Below are 25,042 nucleotides of genomic sequence, written 5' to 3'. Positions count from 1 at the left end.
AAAATTGATCTGATGTAGCACACTCGTTTGCTATAGTGCCACGCCAGCGATAAAGCCAGAATGAAATATCCACAGCATTCCTCATATTTCATAAACGGTTCGAGATATCGAAATGAGATTTTGGCAAATGATAGCATGCAATTAGGAGAGTATTTTGCCATATGGTTATTACGCAAAACTTAATTATCTACCGTGTTATTCCACTAAGTGCAGACTTATTTTAACGAAAGAATGTAGATTTTAAGGGCCATCGATAGCTGGTGAAACGAAAAATGCTATGGGTTCTAGAACAACGTAACAGAAAAAATTACACAATTATTTTGTAAAGAGATTGTGCTTTTTTAGAAACTACTGACCTACCTTTTCCTCCGTTAATCACTTAATAAACCACTGTTTCGCAATTCTCTCGCAGTGGTGTCTGCTCAACATGTTAGTGAGCTTGGCGCTGTGCAAATTCCGTTGTGTTATGGCAAAAGAAGCAAATTTTAACATTGCAGAAAGGGCAATGTGAAGGTCTTACTCAAAATTCTCCACTTATGACGCTTGTCCGGAAGTTACAAATCACAGCATTTTCAGCGAAATTCTTTTTTTATACTAATCGAAGCAGAGGTGTCAATATATCTTTTTCAATAGCCACCTTTGTGCGTGGGTGTGGAGGGGTTCCACTCAGTATTTACAAAAAAAAATTAGCGTAGTCTTCAGTTTAGAATTGCACACTTCCCTTCCAGTGGCCGGCATTTTCCCTAAAGCGCCTGCCCACAAAACCCGCCTCTACCACTCTCCGCTCACCTTCCCTGCTGACTGCAGGTGTGCCAGTCACGTTTTTCTGCGCCGTCTCTGCTGGGCGACGAGTGGGGATAATGAAATTGAGCGACAGCTGGCAGACAACTCAGACAATGTAGTTTCAGTGACAATGGAGTGTTGGAGCAGAGAACATCGGGTGATCGAAGTTGAGCAGTTCTTTAGAAACAATGATTCAATGGGCACAGTTCAACGTCTTTTCCGTTGAAAGTTTTACGTTTTTACGTCGGATATCGAGATGCAGTCCCGCATCTAAACACTGTGGTCCGATGGGTTGCAGGATTTAGAAGTACTGGATACATGATGAAGAAGTCTTCTCCATACTGTTCAAACTCCGGAAACTGTACTGCTAGTCGGAAACGATTTGCCTGGCGACGTGCTGTACCGCTCGATATGTCACATTGTCTGTTTCTTGCATATTGCATGGTGATCTCGATTTTCACCCATACGAAATAATGACTGATCAGCAGCTAAGTGAAACGGCATAATGTACGCTATTCTTATGAAAGATGCAGATGTCCCTGCACTGATGAGTGATGAAGCCCATTTTCATCTGGATGATTGCGTTAACGTACAGAACTGTCGTTAGTGGGCGTTGGACAACCCACAGGAACTACACCGAAAACCTCTCTAAAGTTCAAAAGTAACAGTGTTCTCAAAGATAGTGATCGTTGTATCTTAGTTTCTTGGAGAGGGAGTTTTGTATCACGCCGGGAAGGTGGCGCGTGGATCTGCTCTTGAAAACCGAAAGGTTGGCCGAATGAAGGAAGCGAGTAGGAGCAGGTGAGGTAAAACGCGTCGGTACTTCAAGTAAGTAAAAGTGACTTACTGCTGCATGAATATATACAGAGGCATGCATAACTTTGTACAGAGGAGCACGTTGGAGTGAAACCTTAGATCCGTCGTAAGAGTACAAAGTCTCTATTTGAAGGGAAACTGAAGCGAAGTGTCCCGGCCGTCTGCTCTTGATCAAAATTGGCTGAATTCGGAGCGGATCTTGTAGATCTGGACAGCGCCGGCTAGAGTGTGCTGTCGTCCATATCGGTGTTTCAGTGCCAACCTAAGAACTGGAACCTACGCCGTGGCATCGTAGCTATCGATACCATAGGGAGGAACCACAGTTGCTGCGACATCGGCGCAATATGTCGAAATGATAAACAACTTTCTTCGTCCAGAACGCGAAAGATGTCGAGCGAATTTGAGAGAAAAGTGGTTCCAACAGGATGAATCCATAGCTCACATTGTGAGAGCATCCATGGGAGTGGTTCTCAGATGTTTCCAGAACATGTTATTTCATGACACGAAGGCGTTCCTTGGCCTCCACCTTTACCCATTGTATCGATCTCTTTACTCTTTTTTGTGGGGATACTTGAAATCAAGAGTGTACGTGAGCAAGTTCCGTACAATTGATAACCTCAAGATTTCCATTCGTCGGAGAATCGACGCTGTGTCGAATGAAATTTTGTAGACAGCCATGCGTAACATTCAGGAGAGGATCAAAATCTGGGCCCGGCAAGAAGGACGTCATCTCAACGACGTTATTTTGCGAACCTAATTAAGGTATGCACATATCAAAAACGCAATAAAGTACTGGTACTTAAAATAAAACTGGATTTCCCTTATTCGGCTCCACCCTCTTTAAAGGTACAAGAGTGTAACACTACTAGAACCTAATTCGTTTATTGCAAGCTACAAACTCATTCATTATTTCTCGATTCAGTGCTGGAACATTTCAGTTTTATAACGTTTTCTGAAAACATTCAACTGAATTACATCTAATGTTTTCAAATGAGACTTTTACAGGAGTCATTTTGTTAAATTTAATATCCAGTAATCAGATTTAGAAAGCATGCAAGGTGTAAGTGGAAAAGGCCACTAAATTTATTACATAATCGAAATGCTGAATAGTACCCAATAAACAGCCGAATTATTACTCGAGACTCACTTTGGAAAAAAATAAATCGAAAGACTGTTTCCAGTACTAGGGAGAAAATAAAATGTTGTGGAGCACTTTGTTGTACGCAATAAAAAGTATTGTTCTGTATGTGTTACGTAGCGAATGAATGGACAATGCATAAAAATTAATGGAACGTAGGATTTAACCCACTCACTTGTAGGGAGTTGATAAAATTATGTCTCTACTGGAGCAAAATCAAAATTATTATTTTTGCTTTGCTGAAAAATCTTTGACTTTTTGGGGGGGTAAAGGTATTTTCACTGGTGCCAATCGTTCCAGAACGAGATTCCGCTGTCCGTTTCTGTTCATGGTCCGTTGGCTTCGGTTCTTTGATTCCATAAATGCGCAGCGAGACGCAAAAATCCGAAATACCGTTGTACTGCGAGTAGCTGCATTCACAGGAAGCAGAATGTCCGGCGCCGGGCCGTGTGGGCTGATAAAAGCGATTCAAAGCGCCCCAGTCGAACGATCTGGCGCTGCACGCGGATATGGCCATGTTAAAGCGCAACGAACGATGACCTCAAGCATTTGTTCCTCATTCGTTGGTAACAATAACCTACGAAATATTCAACCGCTTTCCTTGAACGACGTTTCGGCCGCTGCCCATTACAGGGAAGCTAATGACGGTTATCGACTTTCTTCTATAGCATGAAGTGTGAAACAGCTTATGAGCACATCAGATACAAATTTGACTGTAGACATGGCCATATATTGGAATCGACTGCTCTTATCAACCCGTTACGTGTGTGAGAATAAACTTTCCGTAAGTGGTAGTGCACGTGTATATCATTTACAGCCAGGTCAACATCGTAATGTCCTCTTCAATTTGAGATATCATTCAGTGAATGATGTGACGCGGTTCTGTGGTTCCAGTCGCCTATCCGGCCACCCATTTAGTTTTCCATGACTACTCCAAATCGCTTAAGGCAAATGCCGGGTTAGTTCCATTGACATTCCAGTTCGACCTTGAGCTCCGTCTGTGATAATTTCATCTTCGATGGGACGTCAAACACTTCCGTCCTTCCTTTTTTCAATATCGCATGAGCAACATTACAGGCAGAGTGGCGATCTATACAGAAACAAAAGCAAATTTATGTGGAATATTTGAGAACTGGCACAATAGGCAAAAAGACATAATGACACTATATTCCTGGAAACAAGAAAGGAGTGATATATTGGGCTACTGAAAACTATATTATTAGTTTGATTCTGGCAAAAGGGGACAAACTGAAGGAAGTGGCCCCTGGCCGCGCGGTGTAGCCGCATAGTCTTAGGCGTCTTGTCACGGTCCGCGTGGCTTTCCCCGTCGGAGGTTCGAGTCCTTCCTCTGGCATGGATGTGTGTCGTCCTTAGCATAAATTCGTTTAAATTACATTAAGTAGTGCGTAAGCATATCGACCGATGACCTCAGAAGTTTGGTCCCATAAGACCTTACCAAAAATTTCATTTTTTTTCAAACTGACCTCTGAGTGTATAAGAAGACAACTGTCATCTCTTCGTGTGACCCGAAAAGCACAGTGTCTATTCTACTGGCTATTTATTAAGTCGCTATACCAGTGCAGTACAATGCAAAGCATGTCGTGCTGTGATGCGACTATCATTAGACAAGGTGTTCGAGGTGGTCACATGGGCCTTTAAGGATGCGCCAACATGACACAGCAGCATGGCATGTACACGTTGAAATGTGGCGGCATCCTGCAACCAAATGGCGTCACATGATTCATGAGCGCGTTATTACAGTGTCTGCATGTCCGCGATGAGCTTCGCACACTTGACTTCTTTCAGGTGCCGCCACAGGCAGGTATCTTAAGGGGGGAGTGGGGTGTGGGATGAGACCATCTCGTCCAATCCATCGGCCTGAATAGATGTTGTTGAGTAGCCTCCGCAAGGAAATGCGGAAGAGAGATGTACCACCACGGCCATTCGTACCATCAAAGTCACATCTCTCAGTAGGGGACATAGAAAGTGCAGATAAGCCTTGACTGTAAGTTGTTGTGAAAGGATGACTGATCCCACAAGGCGGTCTCCAATAATCCGTTGTCAAATCTGACGATATAGTCCGTCATCAAAGTAGCCTCTTCTATGAATAGGACAGACGACGGGAATTCCTGCACCTTGCTGACCTGGACTATAAACCAGAGCCAAGACCATCAGCAATAAGGCCTGCAAACTCGGTAAGTGGTATAGGTAGTGTGATTCATACTATGCTGGCAGAGCACCTACCGTTTGGTGATACTGGTGTCGTATTTTACAGTATTCAGTACATGTTAGTCCTAGAACTGTTTATGTACCGACCGCACAAGCCTTTCTTGGTTACCCATACCCTTAATCGAGCGTGTTTGACACAAACGACGACTCACTTACAAGCAGTTCGTGGTGCGGTGGAAATACTTTTCAGGTTACACCCGTGCAGCCACCCGCCCACTGCCATTTTCACGTCGTTATGCGAAGACTATGTAGGCTTCCCCCCCCATGAACAAATGGACCTGGCCGTTGGTGGGGAGGCATGCGTGCCTCAGCGATACAGATGGCCGTACCGTAGGTGCAACCACAACGGAGGGGTATCTGTTGAGAGGCCAGACAAACATGTGGTTCCTGAAGAGGGGCAGCAGCCTTTTCAGTAGTTGCAGGGGCAACAGTCTGGATGATTGACTGATCTGGCCTTGTAACATTAACCATAACGGCCTTGCTGTGCTGGTACTGCGAACGGCTGAAAGCAAGGGGAAACTACAGCCGCAATTTCTCCCGAGGACGTACAGCTTTACTGTATGATTAAATGATGATGGCGTCCTCTTGGGTAAAATATTCCGGAGGTAAAATAGTCCCCCATTCGGATCTCCGGGCGGGGACTACTCAAGAGGACGTCGTTATCAGGAGCAATCTACGGATCGGAGCGTGGAATGTCAGATCCCTTAATCGGGCAGGTAGGTAAGAAAATTTAAAAGGGGAAATGGATAGGTTAAAGTTAGATATAGTGGGAATTAGTGAAGTTCGGTGGCAGGAGGAACAAGACTTTTGGTCAGGTGATTACAGGGTTATAAATACAAAATAAAATAGGGGTAATGCAGGAGTAGGTCTAATAATGAATAAAAAAAATAGGAGTGCGGGTTAGCTACTACAAACAGCATAGTGAACGCATTATTGTGGCCACGATAGACACAAAGCCCATGCCTACTACAGTAGTACAAGTTTATATGCCAACTAGCTCTGCAGATGATGAAGAAATTGATGAAATGTATGACGAGATAAAAGAAATTATTCAGGTAGTGAAGGGAGACGAAAATTTAATAGTCATGGGTGACTGGAATTCGTCAGTAGGAATACGGAGAGAAGGAAACATAGTAGGTGAATATGGATTGGGGGGAAGAAATGAAAGAGGAAGCCGCCTTGTAGAATTTTGCACAGAGCATAACTTAATCATAGCTAACACTTGGTTCAGGAATCATGAAAGAAGGTTGTATACCTGGAAGAATCCTGGAGATACTAAAAGGTATCATAGATTACATAATGGTAAGACAGAGATTTAGGAACCAGGTTTTAAATTGTAAGACATTTCCAGTGGCAGATGTGGATTCTGACCACAATCTATGGGTTATGAGCTGCAGATTGAAACTGAAGAAACTGCAAAAAGGCGGGAATTTAAGGAGATGGGACCTGGATAAACTGAAAGAACCAGAGGTTGTACAGAGTTTCAGGGAGAGCATAAGGGAACAATTGACAATAAAGGGGGGAAGAAATACAGTAGAAGAAGAATGGGTAGCTCTGAGGGATGAAGTAGTGAAGGCAGCAGAGGATCAAGTAGGTAAAAAGACGAGGGCTAATAGAAATCCTTGGGTAACAGAAGAAATATTGAATTTAATTGATGAAAGGAGGAAATATAAAAATGCAGTAAATGAAGCAGGCAAAAAGGAATACAAACGTCTCAAAAATGAGATCGACAGGAAGTGCAAAATGGCTAAGCAGGGATGGCTAGAGGACAAATGCAAGGATGTAGAGGCTTGTCTCACTAGGGGTAAGATAGATACTGCCTACAGGAAAATTAAAGAGACCTTTGGAGAGAAGAGAACCACTTATATGAATATCAAGAGCTCAGATGGCAACCAAGTTCTAAGCAAAGAAGGGAAGGCAGAAAGGTGGAAGGAGTATATACAGGGTTTATACAAGGGCGATGTACTTGAGGACAATATTATGGAAATGGAAGAGGATGTAGATGAAGATGAAACGGGAGATAAGATACTGCGTGAAGAGTTGGACAGAGCACTGAAAGACCTGAGTCGAAACAAGGGCCCGGGAGTAGACAACATTCCATTAGAACTACTGATGGCCTTGGGAGGGCCAGTCAAGACAAAACTCTTCCATCTGGCGAGCAACATGTATGAGACAGGCGAAATACCCACAGACTTCAAGAAGAATATAATAATTCCAATTCCAAAGAAAGCAGGTGTTGACAGATGTGAAAATTACCGAACTATCAGTTTAATAAGTCGCAGCTGCAAAATACTAACGCGAATTCTTTACAGACGAATGGAAAAACTGATAGAAGCGGACCTCGGGGAAGATCAGTTTAGATTCCGTAGAAATGTTGGAACACGTGAGGCAATACTAACCTTACGACTTATCTTACAAGAAAGATTAAGAAAAGGCAAACCTACGTTTCTAGCATTTGTAGACTTCGAGAAAGCTTTTGACAACGTTAACTGGAATACTCTCTTTCAAATTCAGAAGGTGGCAGGGGTAAAATACAGGGAGCGAAAGGCTATTTACAATTTGTTCAGAAACCAGATGGCAGTTATAAGAGTCGAGGGGCATGAAAGGGAAGCAGTGGTTGGGAATGGAGTAAGACAGGGTTGTAGCCTCTCCCCGATGTTATTCAATATGTATATTGAGCAAGCAGTAAAGGAAACAAAAGAAAAATTCGGAGTAGGTATTAAAATTGATGGACAAGAAGTAAAAACTTTGAGGTTCGCCGATGACATTGTAATTCTGTCAGAGACAGCAAAGGACTTGGAAGAGCAGTTGAACGGAATGGAAAGGAGGATATAAGATGAACATCAGCAAAAGCAAAACGAGGATAATGGAATGTAGTCAAATTAAATCGGGTGATGCTGAGGGGATTGTATTAGGAAATGAGACACTTAAAGTAGTAAAGGAGTTTTGCTATTTAGGGAGTAAAATAACTGATGATGGTCGAAGTAGAGAGGATATAAAATGTAGACTGGCAATGGCAAGGAAATCGTTTCTGAAGAAGAGAAATTTGTTAACATCGGGTATAGATTTAAGTGTCAGGAAGTCGTTTCTGAAAGTATTTGTATGGAGTGTAGCCATGTATGGAAGTGAAACATGGACGATAACCAGTTTGGACAAGAAGAGCATAGAAGCTTTCGAAATGTGGTGCTACAGAAGAATGCTGAAGATAAGGTGGGTAGATCACGTAACTAATGAGGAGGTATTGAATAGGATTGGGGAGAAGAGAAGTTTGTAGCACAACTTGACTAGAAGAAGGGATCGGTTGGTAGGACATGTTTTGAGGCATCAAGGGATCACAAATTTAGCATTGGAGGGCAGCGTGGAGAGTAAAAATCGTAGAGGGAGACCAAGAGATCAATACACTAAGCAGATTCAGAAGGATGTAGGTTGCAGTAGGTACTGGGAGATGAAGAAGCATGCACAGGATAGAGTAGCATGGAGAGCTGCATCAAACCAGTCTCAGGACTGAAGACCACAACAACAACAACATGTAGGCTTGTTTCTAGTTGGTACAACGGACCATCGTGACTCAGTTCTACGGTATACGACACACGTCCACACCACAGTGAGTGAACAATAGTAGTGAAGTGGATGGTTATTATTACTGATATGCGAGCGAGTCCCCGTCGTTGGCAAAATTACTGCCCTCTTTAGAGTGGGACTAAAACACTAGCACAGATAGTACATTCCCACTTGCGTGGTGTGTTCTCTTTCTTCATTCACTGAAATCTAGAATGTAAGAGATCTTTTGTCTCGAACTTTAATTGGCTGTACCTCCCTTGTAATGAATTTCCCTCCATACGTCAATATTTTGCTCTTTATCCTCTCAGGGATATTTTCATGGAACCGGTTTTACAAAATGACCACCTAAGTTACTGGAGTCTAATTAAAATTTATTCACAAAATATTTTCCCACATATGTGTGAAGAATACATTAATGTGTAAAAATCTAGAAATGTTATGAACCACCGAGAGGGGCGGGAGGAGTTATCGCGATATATCATACAGACGAAACCTTGAAATTGTGCGTTCCAGGCGTAATAGCTGAAAAGAGGCATTATATCACACATTAAGATCATATAAAAAGATTGTACCAGTGTAAATTCTCCATGATTCACGAGTGAAGTAAATCATTTTGGAGAGACAGTGTAATATTTCAGCACTATTGCAATGTTGTTTTCGCTCGGATTATCGATAACACTCATATGACTGTTACGTCAAATTATCACGGATTATCTGTCTCGTTTTCTGTGGTGGTTGTTTTACGTATTGGTGTTTATATGTTATGAACAGTTGGAGTTAGTGTTATTCTGCCTTCTTGACAACTGGAGCCGGCCGGAGTGGCCGAGCGGTTCTAGGCGCTACAGTCTGGAACCACGCGACCGCCGCTACGATTGCATGTTCGAATCCTGCCTCGGGCCTCGATGTGTGTGATGTCCTTAGGTTAGTTAGGTTTAAGTAGTTCTAACAAGGGAACCTCCCCATCGCACCCCCATCAGATTTAGTTATAAGTTGGCACAGTGGATAGGCCTTGATAAACTGAACACAGATCAATTGAGAAAACAGGAAGAAGTTGTGTGGAACTGTGAAAAAATAAGCAAAATATACAAACTGCGTAGTCCACGGGTCGCATAGGCAACATCATGGACAAACTCAGCTGAGGAGCGTCGTGGTCCCGTGGTAGCGGGAGCAGCTGGTACACGAGAGGTCGTTGGTTCAAGTCTTCCCTCGAGTGAAAATTTTATTTTCTTTATTTTCGCATAGTTATTATCTGTCCGTTCGTTCATTGACGTCTCTGTTCACTGTAATAAGTTTAGTGTCTGTGTTTTGCGACCGCACCGCAAAACTGTGTGATTAGTAGACGAAAGGACGTGCCTCTCCAATGGGATCCGAAAACATTTGATCGCAAGCTCATAGGTCAACCGATTCCTCCACAGGAAAACACATCTGATATATTCTATACGACACTGGTGACGGCATGTGCGTCACATGACAGTAATATGTTGTCGACCCACCTAACTTGTACACTTGGCGAAGGGGTAAAATAATTCTTCTACCTTGCCCGATTTAGGTTTTCTTGTGGATGTGATAATCACTCCCAAAAAAGTGATGAAAACATAAGAGTTTGTCACATAAACTGAAAATAAAAAATTAAACTTTTTACTCGATGGAAGATTTGAACCAAGGACCTTTCGTTCCGCAGCTGCTCACGTTACCACGAGACCACGGCGCTCCAGCGTTCCCGTTGTCCTTGACGCTGCCTATCTTCCCATAAACTACTCAGTTTGTATATTTTGCTTATTTTTTCACAGTTCCACACCACTTCTTCCTGTTTTCTCAATTGATCTGTTTTCAGTTTTTCAAGGCCTATCCACTGTGCCAACGTATAACTAAATCTGAGGGGGGTGCGATGGGGAGGTTCCCTTGTAAGTTCTAGGGGACTGATGACCTCAGAAGTTAAGTCCCATAGCGCTCAGAGCCATTTGAACCATTTGACAACTGGAATATTATTTACGTCTGTGACTCAGTTGTAGTATTTCTCGCAGTTAGTTTGCCCGACACTATGTTATTATGTTAAAAGATACCACGAACAATTCTGAGAATGTGGCTAAATTAAAAGATTCTCGTAGTTACCGTTAAGGGCTAATCAAAAGAAAATGAATAGAAATTTCTTTACTCAATTATGGTTCCATATTGAAAAGACAGATTACTTCCACTATTTTAATGGAAGAACCGCTAATCATAACAATCCCTCAACATTTATATTCATTTTTGTTAGACAAAATAAGCAGATATTAAGATATTTATTACGACTCGGGGCCGTTGCCATTTAGAACAATGGCGTTGATCTCTGCGCCAATGTTCCCCTACAAAATTCGCATAAAAACATTGATTTTTCCGCTTCGTGAATATAGGAGATGGTCCATGTAAAATTTTACATCACTTTTAAGTGGTATTTGATTATATTTAGGCTAAATATTACATGGAACTTACACGTTTTCGTGCCTCGTCAAGAAATGGCTTCTTACACTACCATGTAATAAAAGGGAAGAGAATGATCGTTCTGCAAAAGGAGCAGAGATTGAAATTACATTCGCAGATCATATTAACTGATTACAGTCTTTGTTATTTTTCTGCGCTAGTATTTATTTCGTTACGAAGTCAGTTTTGTTATATTTGCGAAGTCATTTACCACATTATGTGGCGTACCACCACATTTCGAGCTATTTATAAATCATAAACCATGTTTCTCGTCAGATAATGAGTTGAAATTGCTCTGAGCACTATGGGACTTAACTTCTGAGGTCATCAGTCCCCTAGAACTTAGATCTACTTAAACCTAACTAATCTAAGAACAGCACACACATCCATGCCCGAGGCAGGATTTGAACCTGCGACCGTAGCGATCGCGCGGTGCCAGATTGTAGCGCATAGAACTGCTCGGCCACCCCGGACGGCCAAGATAATGAGTGATCTAGCAATATTTCACTGCTGACCGAAGAGAGAGTTTGACGGTATATGTATAAATATGATGTTTTTTTTCTTCTGTGCACTTTATATTGTGACTGTTCACCGGTTGTTGCTAATGATCATGTAGCTGGAACAACAAAAGTGATATTTGTTGAAAGCACTTAACCAGAGTGTCACATACGGAAGAAATGTACGAGGGATATTCAATAATTGAAGAAGCAAAGTGATGTAGAAACGAATCAATTTGTACGAGGAATTTCGTACTCTCATGATTTCAGTTTTGCACTAGTGATATTAGTTGATAACAGGTAACAGCTAACGGATTGAAGCTGAGTTGTTTATAGCCACAATACTGCATTTAACAATGGCATGTCAACTTGAAACATTAGTAGGACAGTGTTCAGTATCTTGCTTTCTGAAGATGAAAAATCGGCTGAAATATTTTCTCGAATGATTTTACTGTATGGTAAGGTTATATGAACGAGAAAATTTATCAGTGGATAGAGCGGTTCACAAACAGTCGAACCTCAGTGACTGACGAGCTACGTCCTTTCCAGCCAGTTGCAGTGTAAACTCCTTTTCTTGAACATAGATGTTTTACGGTTGGACATTTAGGAAAAAGAGTTGCTGTAACTGTTGACACAATTCTTAGAGTTATCAATAACAACGCGAGGAAACAAGAGATTGAGTTTGTACATGGTTGAAACGACGTTGTGAAAGGTAAGGTAAGCCGTTTCTAACAACATTTTAACGTTTGTTGAAGCTACACCATTTCGTACCTGAGTCCGAAAGACAAATCATGGAATGAAAGAATCTGAGGGACAGTGGCTTTAACAACAAAACAAAGTCTTCTTTGCATCAGGTATAAACAAACTAGTCCATTGTTGGTACAAGTACACTCCTGGAAATTGAAATAAGAACACCGTGAATTCATTATCCCAGGAAGGGGAAACTTTATTGACACATTCCTGGGGTCAGATACATCACATGGTCACACTGACAGAACCACAGGCACATAGACACAGGCAACAGAGCATGCACAATGTCGGCACTAGTACAGTGTATATCCACCTTTCGCAGCAATGCAGGCTGCTATTCTCCCATGGAGACGATCGTAGAGATGCTGGATGTAGTCCTGTGGAACGGCTTGCCATGCCATTTCCACCTGGCGCCTCAGTTGGACCAGCGTTCGTGCTGGACGTGCAGACCGCGTGAGACGACGCTTCATCCAGTCCCAAACATGCTCAATGGGGGACAGATCCGGAGATCTTGCTGGCCAGGGTAGTTGACTTACATCTTCTAGAGCACGTTGGGTGGCACGGGATACATGCGGACGTGCATTGTCCTGTTGGAACAGCAAGTTCCCTTGCCGGTCTAGGAATGGTAGAACGATGGGTTCGATGACGGTTTGGATGTACCGTGCACTATTCAGTGTTCCCCTCGACGATCACCAGTGGTGTACGGCCAGTGTAGGAGATCGCTCCCCACACCATGATGCCGGGTGTTGGCCCTGTGTGCCTCGGTCGTATGCAGTCCTGATTGTGGCGCTCACCTGCACGGCGCCAAACACGCATACGACCATCATTGGCACCAAGGCAGAAGCGACTCTCATCGCTGAAGACGACACGTCTCCATTCGTCCCTCCATTCACGCCTGTCGCGACACCACTGGAGGCGGGCTGCATGATGTTGGGGCGTGAGCGGTAGACGGCCTAACGGTGTGCGGGACCGTAGCCCAGCTTCATGGAGACGGTTGCGAATGGTCCTCGCCCATACCCCAGGAGCAACAGTGTCCCTAATTTGCTGGGAAGTGGCGGTGCGTTCCCCTACGGCACTGCGTAGGATCCTACGGTCTTGGCGTGCATCCGTGCGTCGCTGCGGTCCGGTCCCAGGTCGACGGGCACGTGCACCTTCCGCCGACCACTGGCGACAACATCGATGTGCTGTGGAGACCTCACGCCCCACGTGTTGAGCAATTCGGCGGTACGTCCACCCGGCCTCCCGCATGCCCACTATACGCCCTCGCTCAAAGTGCGTCAACTGCACATACGGTTCACGTCCACGCTGTCGCGGCATGCTACCAGTGTTAAAGACTGCGATGGAGCTCCGTATGCCACGGCAAACTGGCTGACACTGACGGCGGCGGTGCACAAATGCTGCGCAGCTAGCGCCATTCGACGGCCAACACCGCGGTTCCTGGTGTGTCCGCTGTGCCGTGCGTGTGATCATTGCTTGTACAGCCCTCTCTCAGTGTCCAGAGCAAGTATGGTGGGTCTGACACACCGGTGTCAATGTGTTCTTTTTTCCATTTCCAGGAGTGTATATTATTATGGTGGGGATTATGTTGTGAGCTAGTCAAATCTTCATTTTGCAAAAATACGCTGTTTTCTTCAGCACCCATCTGTCTCTGTATTTACCGAATGTCCCTCGTACTTCATATCACAAATTATGTACATCTCAGTACAAACATAATAGAATTGAGAGACCTGTACATCATCTCGGACTGTGCGAGTTTTGTGTAAGCTCACACCCTCGCTTCCTGACAACAGTGCCTCTAACAATCATGGATGGCGTGAAAGAGGGCAAGCATTTGTTTGTAGGGAATCTCCCTTCACGTAAACCCTTTGCTAATCAAAAAAACATCAACAATGGCCGTCGGAGAACAGTGATGAACGAATGGCAGACGAACAACATACAGTACCAGACGAGCTGGATGAGCGACGTATCAAGTGAACGTGTAGGGTGTACAACATTCTTGCATCTACATTGTCGTATTTGGGGGTGCTTTCTTCTTCTGAGACGTGGGATGTGCACATTCGTATAGGAACGGAAAAAATCTGGTACCTGAAACCCCTCTTATGTTTCGGTTGGTGTTTCCGTTTGCCCACTGAAGTAAAGATTGCATATTTTATTCAGTGGCTCTGCCGTCCTTCACATTATGAATTTTTGCGTTATGCCAGTAGAACTGGATGTCAGATTGCCCTTACGGAATTGTATCTATCATCTCTGCGAGCACCACAATAGGACGGGTTTATGGCGGAACAGTTCTCAAACAACGTATAAAGTTCTACACGAATTAATTTTGACATTTCTATTGCAACGTACAGTTGGCGTAACTGGAGAAACACCGTGATACAATAACGCTAAACTGCCTGAAAATTAAAATATGCTGAGATATTGCCACTACTTATGTTCCTGCAGCGAAGCAACACACGTTTGTTTCATTTTTTTCATCAACATATTAAATGCGGAACTCAAACGAGTTAATATTTTGACTGGACGTGGGCATGAATTTACCATTACGTAACCACACAACCAACAAAAATTGTGTACATCTATTCCCTCCAAAATATGGCACGCAAGAAACGTATCGAAGAGAGCCGGAAACTTTTTAAAACACTTTTCACAAAATGTAATATAAACCACCACAAGTCCTTTTCCTCACGACATAGCAATAGTAGAGGAAATGAAACGTAGCAGAGACACAAAAAGAAACATATTCACTTTTACATTCATGTCACCACAATCACAATGCAGTCACACGCTCGCAACAATACTACGTCGATCATAAATGATTTGAACATTGATAACTACGTACGTACAATGTAGTGGCTAAAAATACATCGCAGTTTTACAGCGATAGTTGCCAGGTACAACACAGTATAACTTTTTATATAATTTAAGACAATAATTACGTAATTGGACTTTAAGTAATTTTTCCTGTGATCAAATACTGAAATAACAATGGCCATTATCATGATTTTAACTCAAAATAGGTGAAAAGATTTGAATTTAGGATGAAATTGTAATGTGGGAGAAAGCACAGCGTCAGTGAGTAATATCACGGTCACTTAATCGCAATGCACTTGCCGTTTAATGGTAGGGGCATATTCCCCACACATACAGCCCTATTGTTATTGCTCGTCGTGAACTGCTGGGCACTCAGTCACACACCCCTCGCATTCCTCCTAGCCGTTCTCCTACTTTCGCCACGTGACTATCACGCAACAAACAGTGACTTCAAAAGTGTTGCAATGGCCATTGACCTCTCGGAAAATGTTTTGACGATGAGTTTCAGCATAAACGCTTCCATTAAATTCCCATGACGAAAGATTCTATAAGTATAAACATTAAACAATATACGAATATGATATTTATAGAAACTTAAATTTACATATTTCATGTACTTATATGACCAGCCGATAAGTGGCACCTAGTTTGAAAATAATTTTCTTATTTAAGACGTTAGAAATGGGATCAATTTGTCCATTGCAGTATGAAGCGTTCGTGGTTTCCGGATATTCGAAGTTCTACAGTAAGTGTCCGTACAGTCTACACAACACCATCTTGAAGACACTCGACCATCTACAGTCGTATAGAATACAATCGTTATGGCTGTCTCACATAGGCAGATTGTCGTTTACGTCTGGAATACATCACTCAAATCATCCCCCTCCCTCCCTGCGCCATGAAACAGCTGCTTTGTTGAAACAGTATTATTTCACTCCCACTAACGTTGTTCAGTTAACCCAGATACCAATATTACGTAATATGATAATAACTGAGATATTTAAATATCATATTAAGTTATTGTTGAACCAAATCGTATCCCTGTGTAACAACTTGTTTACAACTTTGTATTTTTGACTAGAGTGGTCCAATGAAGGCCATGAAATAAATAATAAAAAAATAAAAAAACTGAGATATTTATAAGTCATTATTTCGATGAAAGTAACAATACTATAAGCGTTTGTCTCTTTTCTCATGTAGAGATCTTACGATGATTCGAAGTAACTTCAGTGATTTATCAGAAATTTTACGGGTGTTCCAGAGAAAATGTAAAATTCCTTTTTGTTTTTGCGAGGTGCGCTAAAAGTAATAAATATTCTGTATTCGAAGTGGGTCTGTAACATACAATGTACTCAATATCTTTCACCATTCCATTTCGCTTCAGAGTTCGGGAGGTTCAGCGCCATATCTGTACCGGACACCTCCATCCCGCAAGTGAACTGCGGTTCATCGATCGCCAGCCACTCCAGCTGGTAGCTGTGTTATCTCATTCTGGAGAAACTGCGTAAGTCATTCAATGAAGAAAGGCCAAAACATCGATTTGCACTCAGATAAATCTTCTTTGAGGACTGTAAGGAAAGTTGTGGATTATTCAGCAGGTTACAAACACTGTGTGATCAAAAGTATCCAGACACCCCCGAAAACATACGTTTTTCATATTAGGTGCATCGTGTTGCCACCTACTGCCAGGTACTCCAAATCAGCGCCCTCACTTGTCACTAGACATAGTGAAAGAACAGAATGGGGCGCTCCGCGGAGCTCACGGACTCCGAAGGTGGTCAGGTGATTGAGTGTTACTTGTGTCATACGTCTGTACGCGAGATTTCCACACTTTTAAGCATCCCCAGGTCCACTGTTTCCGATTTGATAGTGAAGTGGAAATGTGAAGGGACACGTACAGCACAAAAGCGTACAGGCTGGCATCGTCTGTAGACTGACAGAGACGGCTCACAGTTGGAGAGGATCGTACTGTGTAATAGGCAGACATCTCTCCAAACCATCACACAGGAATTCCAAACTGCAACAGGATCCACTGTAAGTACTACGACTTTTAGGCGGGAGGTCAGAAAACTTGGTTTTCGTGGTCGGGAGTAGGCTGCTCATAAGCCACACATCACGCCGGTAAATGCCAAACGCCGCCTCGCTTGGTGTAAGGAGCGTAAACATTGGACGATTGAACAGTGGAAAAACGTTGTATGGAGTGACGAATCACGGTACACAATGTGGCGATCCGATGGCAGGGTGTGGGTATGGCGAACGCCCGGTGAACGTCATCTGCCAGCGTGTGTAGTGCCAACAGTAAAATTCTGAGGCGGTGGTATTATGGTGTGGTCGTGTTTTACATGGAGGGGCTTGCACCCCTTGTTATTTTGCGTGGCTCTATCATAGTAGAGGCCTACATTGATGTTTTAAGCACCATCTTGCTTCCCACTGTTGAAGAGCAATTCGTGGGTGGCGATTGCATCTTTCAACACGATCGAGCACCTGTTCATAATGCACGGCCTATGGCGAAGTGGTCTGGCCAGCACAGAGACCTGACCTGAATCCTGTAGAACACCTTCGAGATGTTTCGGAACGCCGACTTCGTGCCTGGCCTCACCGACCGACATCGATACCTCTCCTCAGTGCAGCACTCCGTGAAGAAGGGCTGCCATTCCACAAGAAACGTTCCAGAACCTGATTGAATGTATACCTACGAGAGTGAAAGCTGCCATCAAGGCTAAGGATGGGCCAACACCATATTGATTTCCAGCATTACCGATGGAGGGCGCCACGAACTTGTAAGTCATTTTCAGCAAGGTGTCCGGATACTTTTGATCACATAGTGTACATAATGGGCTTCCAGCAGAACAGAAAAATTCAGGAGTCCCTGTTCTGCGCTCATAGGTGGTACACCGCGCCTATTACACGTCCACTGCGGCGCTCAGGGTCCACAGTAGCAAGTTCGGCACCTGACGATGGGCTTATGAGAACTCGAAACTGGTCGCGTGATAATAAAAGAATTTTAAAACTGAAGCGATAGTTTCAACCTCCGCTAAACTGAAAGGTTACCTTGTGGGAAACTCCTGTTCTTTATATGCGAGTCCCCCGCAGCAGCGCTTTCTTTGTATTTTCCTTTTGTCTATTGACGACTGCGTTAACTCGGAGCAGATTAGCTTATTCGCCTCTTTATCCGTATCTAACATTCGTTCACTCTCATATTTTGCGGTCTTAATATCTTTTCTGTCCATGGTATTTCCGTACAGAGTCATATTCTGCACTGGAAACCTAAGAAACCCGAAATTTTTTATTTGAAAGTCACGCTATTTTAACTCTTTGCTTCTTGTATTCTCTGTTGTTCTATATCCCTTTGTGGCTCTTGGTTTTAACGTATTTCGTTATCTTCTTCAAAAGAACTGACAATATTTATTAATTCTGTACTTTCTTCTGTCTATAAATTGTCTAATTAGTATTCTTTACACCGTTCACTGACTCGTTCCGTGGGTAAATAAGTGTGATGGTAAAAATATATATAACACAGTGTAAGTTGAAGGGGCGGTGTTTACATCATTCAAAACTTCCGCTGAGCGGCCATGGTGGTTAAAAAAGTTATTCAATAGTTTTTCGTCTCGATCTGCTGAGAAATCTTCAAAGATGACCAGCAAATCCACTTGTTGGTTCATCTCTGACGATGTCTCTCGGAAATGGGGAGGAAACGTTAGTGAATGGTTTTATATATCGACCAAGGTCTCTCGGTTCGTAAGATTTTGCTGAAATGAGTAAGCAGCGGCTCAGAACTCAGCTTTGGCCTGAAAAGTCCACTTGTGCTTTCGTCAGAACTGGCGAGCGCGCGCCTCACCTGCTTGCCGTCCCAGCGGCGGTAGGTCCTCCAGTCGCGCAGGCCGGGCCGCCAGTACTCGACGGAGTACTCCTCGGCGTACTCCTGGCCGCGCGCGTGGTCGTAGCGGCCCTGCGTGTGCACCGCCGTCACCACGTGCACGCCGGCCAGCGCCACCGACAGCCACTCGCGCACCCCGCGCGACACCTGCGACTTGGGGCACCACGCGCCGCCGCCGCGCTCGCTGCGCAACCTGCCGCGGGCACAAGAAGAGTCTCGAGGTCACTTCCGCACTGGTACGAACACGTCAAATTGACAATTATACACAGATGTGTCTCCAAACTGAAACAAGGAAACCTTACAGGCTGCCCATCAATCTACACAGCAGGGAAAAAGAAAATTAGTTCACCTAGAAAGAAGACATCGATTTTGACCTGATGACGGTATATGCCATCTGTGGGGTAGTAGATGTACAGATAGTGGTTTCAACGTCGTCCACCAACACATAGCGTAGTGGCATAGCTACCACAGCGCCATCTGTGTGTACACTTTAATAGGGAATGGTCATAGTGTGGTACAGATGTGTGAAGCAAGCAGGTGACTATGTCACGGGGACGCACTCGTGCTTCCTACAGCCAACTAAGCGAGTTTGAAATCGGATTGTGGAATTATAGGACGGTCCTTCCGGAGAATTGACATATAAGTTGGATGTGCTAAGTTACATGTGCAAGGATGCTGATAACAGTAATCACGAGACCATTCTCACACCCGAAAAGTGAGGTACTGAATGTCCACGCAGCACAGACGTCCACGCAGCAGAGACTGAAAGGGAAGCAGTGGCAAATCGTGCAGCTAGCAAAGCACACAAAATAGGGCTTATGAACCCAAGAGTGCCAACACGAACGTCTTCGAACCGGTTATTAGGAGTGGGACTACGGGCACGCACACCTGTAACCCGTCTTCCACTCACGCCTCAGCATCGGCGGGCAGGATAACTTGAAAGATGGAATGGCGCGCAGTGGTCTTCAGCGATGAAAGCAGATTCCGACTGCAAGCAAGTGATGGTCGTTTAGGCATACGACGTACACCTGGTGAGCGCTGTCTCTTAAAGTGTTTTCGTCCAAGACGCACTGGCCCCATCCCAGGTCTTATTGTCTAGTGTGTGGCGGGGGGTGGGGGTGGAGCAGTAAGCTACAACTCTCGATCATCCTTGTTGTTTCTGGAGGGGGCGCTAAACAGCCCTCTGTACGTGCAGAATGTTGTTAGACCCCATCTTTTGTCGTTTTTGCAACTGGAAGGTGATGTGCTTCTCTTTTTAAAGTATAATGCTCGCCTACATACTGCCCGTGAAACTCAACGTTTTCTACAGACGTGGAGCAATTTCCCTGGCCAGCACGATCTCCAGACTTGTCTACAGTCGAGCACCTGTGGGATGTGTTGGGACGGGAAGTGATTCGTGCGATTCGTGAGTCCACAACTCTTAGAGAACTACGTGAGAAGGTTGAGCAGCCGTGGCATAATGCATCCCAGGACAGTATTCCCCTTATGTACGATAGACTGGATGCCACAATTAGCATCTGTATTGCCGCCCGTGGAGCCCACACCACGTACCGATATGGGAGTTTCAGCTTCGGTCGACTCCTGGTACTTCAAAACCGCTTGTGCTATTGATCTGTAGTCGTAATCATTTCATATACTATTTATGCACTTTTGCAACAAAACGCTTGTACCAAGTTTTTCCGGCTGAGTATTTTACATGCCTATTTGGCTGACTTGCTGTAAACTACTGTGTGATTAGAGGATGTGTGGATGCAATTTTACAAAACACACGATGTAAGTGAAAATCAGAAATTCTCGGAAAAATCGCCTTTGAAAATGAGCAAGAAAAGTAGTTATGTAATGAAGAGTCATTGTGTTATTAAAGCTATCAGTAGCGGAGTCTGTCTTTAGCGACAGAGCTCTGAGGAATTGCTACACGGCGAGGTTTTCTGCAGCGGACGTTTTCTGTTTTGCGTTGAGTATGAGTTCCTTTCACGGCGTATCTCTACAGGGTCTCCGTAGAGGAATTTTCAGTGTTCAGGGATATGACAGGAACGTTCGTTTGAAGAAAAGAACTTCATGTGGACATACGCCGTACTGTGGATAATTTCCGAGATAGAAAGCATTTGATGTACATTTGTTTCTCGTCAAGTGGCGCGAAAATATGTATTTTAACCAAAAAAACTCTCTAATTCCACCTACCTCGTTGCTTTCAATATCATTGTTCGGGATGTCTTCCAGTCATTAAACTAGCCCACTGAACACGTGGTTGTCCATGGCGCGTTGTGAGTGAAGTAGTGCGAGTGTCTAAGAGTACGTCAGAGAGAAGCATCGCTTAACTGTGTTTGGACACACACTGGCTAAAATGCCACACATCAATACTAATAAATAACATGCAGATATGGAGTAAGTTTAAGGCTTCAGCGATTACAGTGCTCCTGCTGGTACCGAAGATTGCCGTCGGCGCTTTCCGAAACGTCGAATTCCTGATAGTAAAGTGGTTAAGCGAGTTTCAGCACATTTCTTCGATGTTCCAATATTTTTTCTGAACTTGTGGTTCAAAATCAGATGCAGGTATAGCAACACATTTTTAAAATGGTGCAGTGTAGTCCTAGTACCAGAGCACGACGATTGTTGCACCTGTTAATGTCGCACGAATACGTGTATGGCGAACATTATATTCGAATAACTTGTGCCATTTCGCATACGGCAGGTCCACAAGCTTCATATAGGCGGCAATGCCATATGACTTGAATTATATTACTGGTTAAATGAAAGTCGTCATTTTCGTCTATTAAAACTATTCACTGGCAAAACTACGTTTACATGGAACGGAATCATCTACCCACGTAATATTCGTCATCTAGTAATCACCAACTACTCGTACAGTGCAAACGAATTTCCAAGTTCGTTTGAGTACGTTCCGTTGGCCACGAGGACTGCATTTACTCCTGTCATAAAGGAGAGCCTCAAATTTTCCTCAGTGTATAAGGAAACATTTCAAACACACTAAAAGTAATCACCGGACTGGTCGTGGTAGCACAGTTAAATAGCAACCAAGATCGTCAGACCTTAGCAATTAGATTTTTGTTTATGGAGTTGGATGAAGTCTGAAGTGTACGAACGAAAGGGTAATAAGCGATATGAACTGCTTGGTCGCATCATAGATGCTCCTGCCCTCACTAGCGAACGTGCAGAAGTACTCAAACAAGAAACACAACACGTTCTCGGAAGCATGCACACATGCACTGAAGTAGACCGTCGGGTATTCGAACAACTATTGTGAGCTGTGCAACAGCTGTAATGTGATGTGTACAGTAACGTTTAGAGGTGAACGTGTTAAAAATTTGTAAGTTTCAATTAATACTCGTACTTTGTGAAACGCATGTTACAATATTTATTAACTGTCATACACGTGTTCATGAGGAAATGTGACAATGTACTGAATAATTCAAAAAATAACCATGTACATTGAATGTGTTCTATCTCGGTAACCATTCGAAATGTCCATATGAAGCATTTTTCTTCAATCGTAAGTTCCTGTGCTGTGATAACCCTACACATTCGCTTCGAAGTTTCTTAAGTAAAAATAACACTGCCCTGTGGGAAACACACAATCAAATTTACGTTCGACTGGACCTGTTCCAGACCTAATTATACAGTAATTGAGAAATGGGTATAATAAACTGTCGATATTTTAATCTTTAACAGTACTCTGTATATAAAGATGAAAGATTCTGAACTTAGCGATAAAATTGCAGAATCCTCTACTGGTGTCTTTAAATTCAAACACTATGACGGTAAAGCTATTTCTGCCCTCGCTGGTCTCGGTATTAGAACTATACGTTTCTTTGAACTTCCGTTTGAGGTGTCAGCCTACCAGATCCTTTCGGTGATTGCTCCAGATGGCAAATTTGTAAAGGACGGCGGTGAGAATTGGTCAGGTGCCTCTGAATTCTAGGTTTTAAGTGGAGAAAGTTACATATTAATTGCCACATGGATACCCCGTCTTACGTTCACATCTGCGGATATCTGGAGATAGTAATGAATGATGGGCGCGGTCTTGTTTTTATTTCGGTAGTCCAGTCTGAGTATATAGATTTGGTCTCGCTGACTTTGTAGACAGTCAGTCTGGCTTTTATCTCTTAAATGGGGCGCTGTTTATGGAGATGCCGGTGTACGTGCGGATCGACAGCGGACGTTCGCGCGCGGTGTATACAAAGATACGTAGCCCAATCGCCGGTCGGTGATTGCCTACAGCGTCTGTCTTGGTGGTGATCAGACACAGAACTCTAGCAGCGGAAGCTCAAATGATTCAAAGGTTCAAATGGCTCGAAGCACTACGGGACTTAACATCTGAGGTAGAACTACTCAAACCTAACTAACCTAAGGACATCACGCACATCCTTGCCCGAGGCAGGATTCGAACCTGCGACCGTAGCAGCATCGAGGTTCCGGACTGAAGCACCTAGAGTCGCACGGCCACAGCGGCCGGTAAACTCCTTCGAAGCTAGAAAAACTGAAAGCTTTCCTGCATGTCAGATGCCGTTATTCTAATGGTGGAAGAAGGAACGAGTATGAGAATTGACGCAATAGCGGGGTTCAGCGTCATTAACAATCGTGGTGAGGGGGGGGGGGGGGGTCCCAGTTGGAAACAGCTACAGCCACCAGAGAAGTGATAAAAAAAACTGACAAGTAGCAGAGGCATCGCAGGTAACATAGACAACAACAAATTTTTCCGTTATGGCTGATTGCGTTATTCACCAAGAATCATTAACGGCTGCCGAGTTCACGATATCGAGCTTGCTAGAATAACTACTCAGTTATTAATATAAGTATATAAGCCCCACTTGCAAAACGTCAATGCCACAGAAGAGAGGTCTTTTACAAAAGCGAAATAGTCCCGCTCTTTGGACCTTACAAGGAATTCACAACGACAGTAGGTGATTTCAGCTGTGCGCCAGAAGCAAAGACTAGACACCCAACCAGCACTTTCTCGTATTCGGGATGACGACGGTTCAAACCCTCATCCGCTCATCCTGATTCGGGTTTTCCGTGATTTCCCTAAATCGCCTAAGCCAAATGCCAGGAGGTTTCCTTTGCACAGGCATCGCCGATTTCGTTCTCCATCCTTTCCTAGTCCGAAGTTGTGCTCCGTCTCTAATGATCCCGTTCTCGACGAGCCGTTGAATACTGATCTCCTTCTTCAGACTTTGCGTTCTTAGTGAAAGAAATCCATCTGGCAGATAGTGGCAGATCAGACAAACAGCAAAACCAGGATTTACTCACATTTCGAATCTTTCGGCAAGTTGTCTCGGCAGAATATCTTGAAAGACCTTTACTGCACGAGGAAGTATGATGCACAACATCTATACAGAACACATTAATAGAATTGACCTCTAGAACTAAAACTTACAACGCTAAAACCCCTGGGAACTAGATGTCACACAAATGCTGAAGAATTCCATAAAAGACGTCATTCCATTTGTGATGAATGTGCAGAACAATTTAACTCATATGACACGACGATACGACGACCAAGCGGTGACTAAGATTTTCGAAGCGAAGTATAAAAGGGATTGTTTATGAAGTATTCGAGACTAAGAGGTCACTTGCAAAAGAAGACTACTCAGGTCCCCTATGGATGTCTACGTAAATTACACAGCCTTGACGCTTCAACAGTAGGGAAGTATGTGGAGATAAATAAATTTAAACTGAGCTTCTTGGCCCTAAAATTAAAATAACTGTAGGGACATCAAATAAAGGCAAAGAAAGTAAGCGCCAGCGGAAAGGCAGAAACCTGCGAGCACAACCCTTTACGAAAATACAACAGAGGGCGAAGAAAAATAATAACAGAAATAAAATAAGGCGACGAAACAACAATCACGAGAAAAACATAACATTAAAGAAACAATCTGCAGATATTATTAAGCGTCAATTGGCAAAAAAGCCCTAAATCACGGAATGAGTTCACTCGAAACTGAAGAAGGAAATCTGAATTATAAACAAGTAAACATCCGGACAGCCTCGATCGACGAAGGAGATTTGATGTGCACGATTAAATAGACCCCCAATAACAGTTCCCCAGGTCTAGACGAACTGCCTGCAGAACTGTATCAAATATTAAAAAAAAGACGGAAA

At 43.6% G+C, this 25,042-nt stretch overlaps 1 protein-coding gene across 1 annotated transcript in view; it reads right to left on the bottom strand.

The window, feature by feature from the left end:
* Positions 1 to 25,042, bottom strand: part of LOC124595665 (discoidin domain-containing receptor tyrosine kinase B-like) — a 412,183-nt gene that overhangs the window by 246,450 nt on the left and 140,691 nt on the right. The window contains exon 3 of the mRNA XM_047134513.1: positions 18,884 to 19,115. Coding sequence (XP_046990469.1) covers positions 18,884 to 19,115 — 232 coding nt within the window. The remainder of the gene's footprint in view (positions 1 to 18,883; positions 19,116 to 25,042) is intronic.

Source organism: Schistocerca americana, chromosome 1 (genome assembly GCF_021461395.2).
Source record: "Schistocerca americana isolate TAMUIC-IGC-003095 chromosome 1, iqSchAmer2.1, whole genome shotgun sequence".
Lineage (NCBI taxonomy): Eukaryota > Metazoa > Arthropoda > Insecta > Orthoptera > Acrididae > Schistocerca > Schistocerca americana.
Note: the sequence above shows the minus strand (reverse complement) of the source record. Positions and strands in the feature narration are given on the sequence as shown.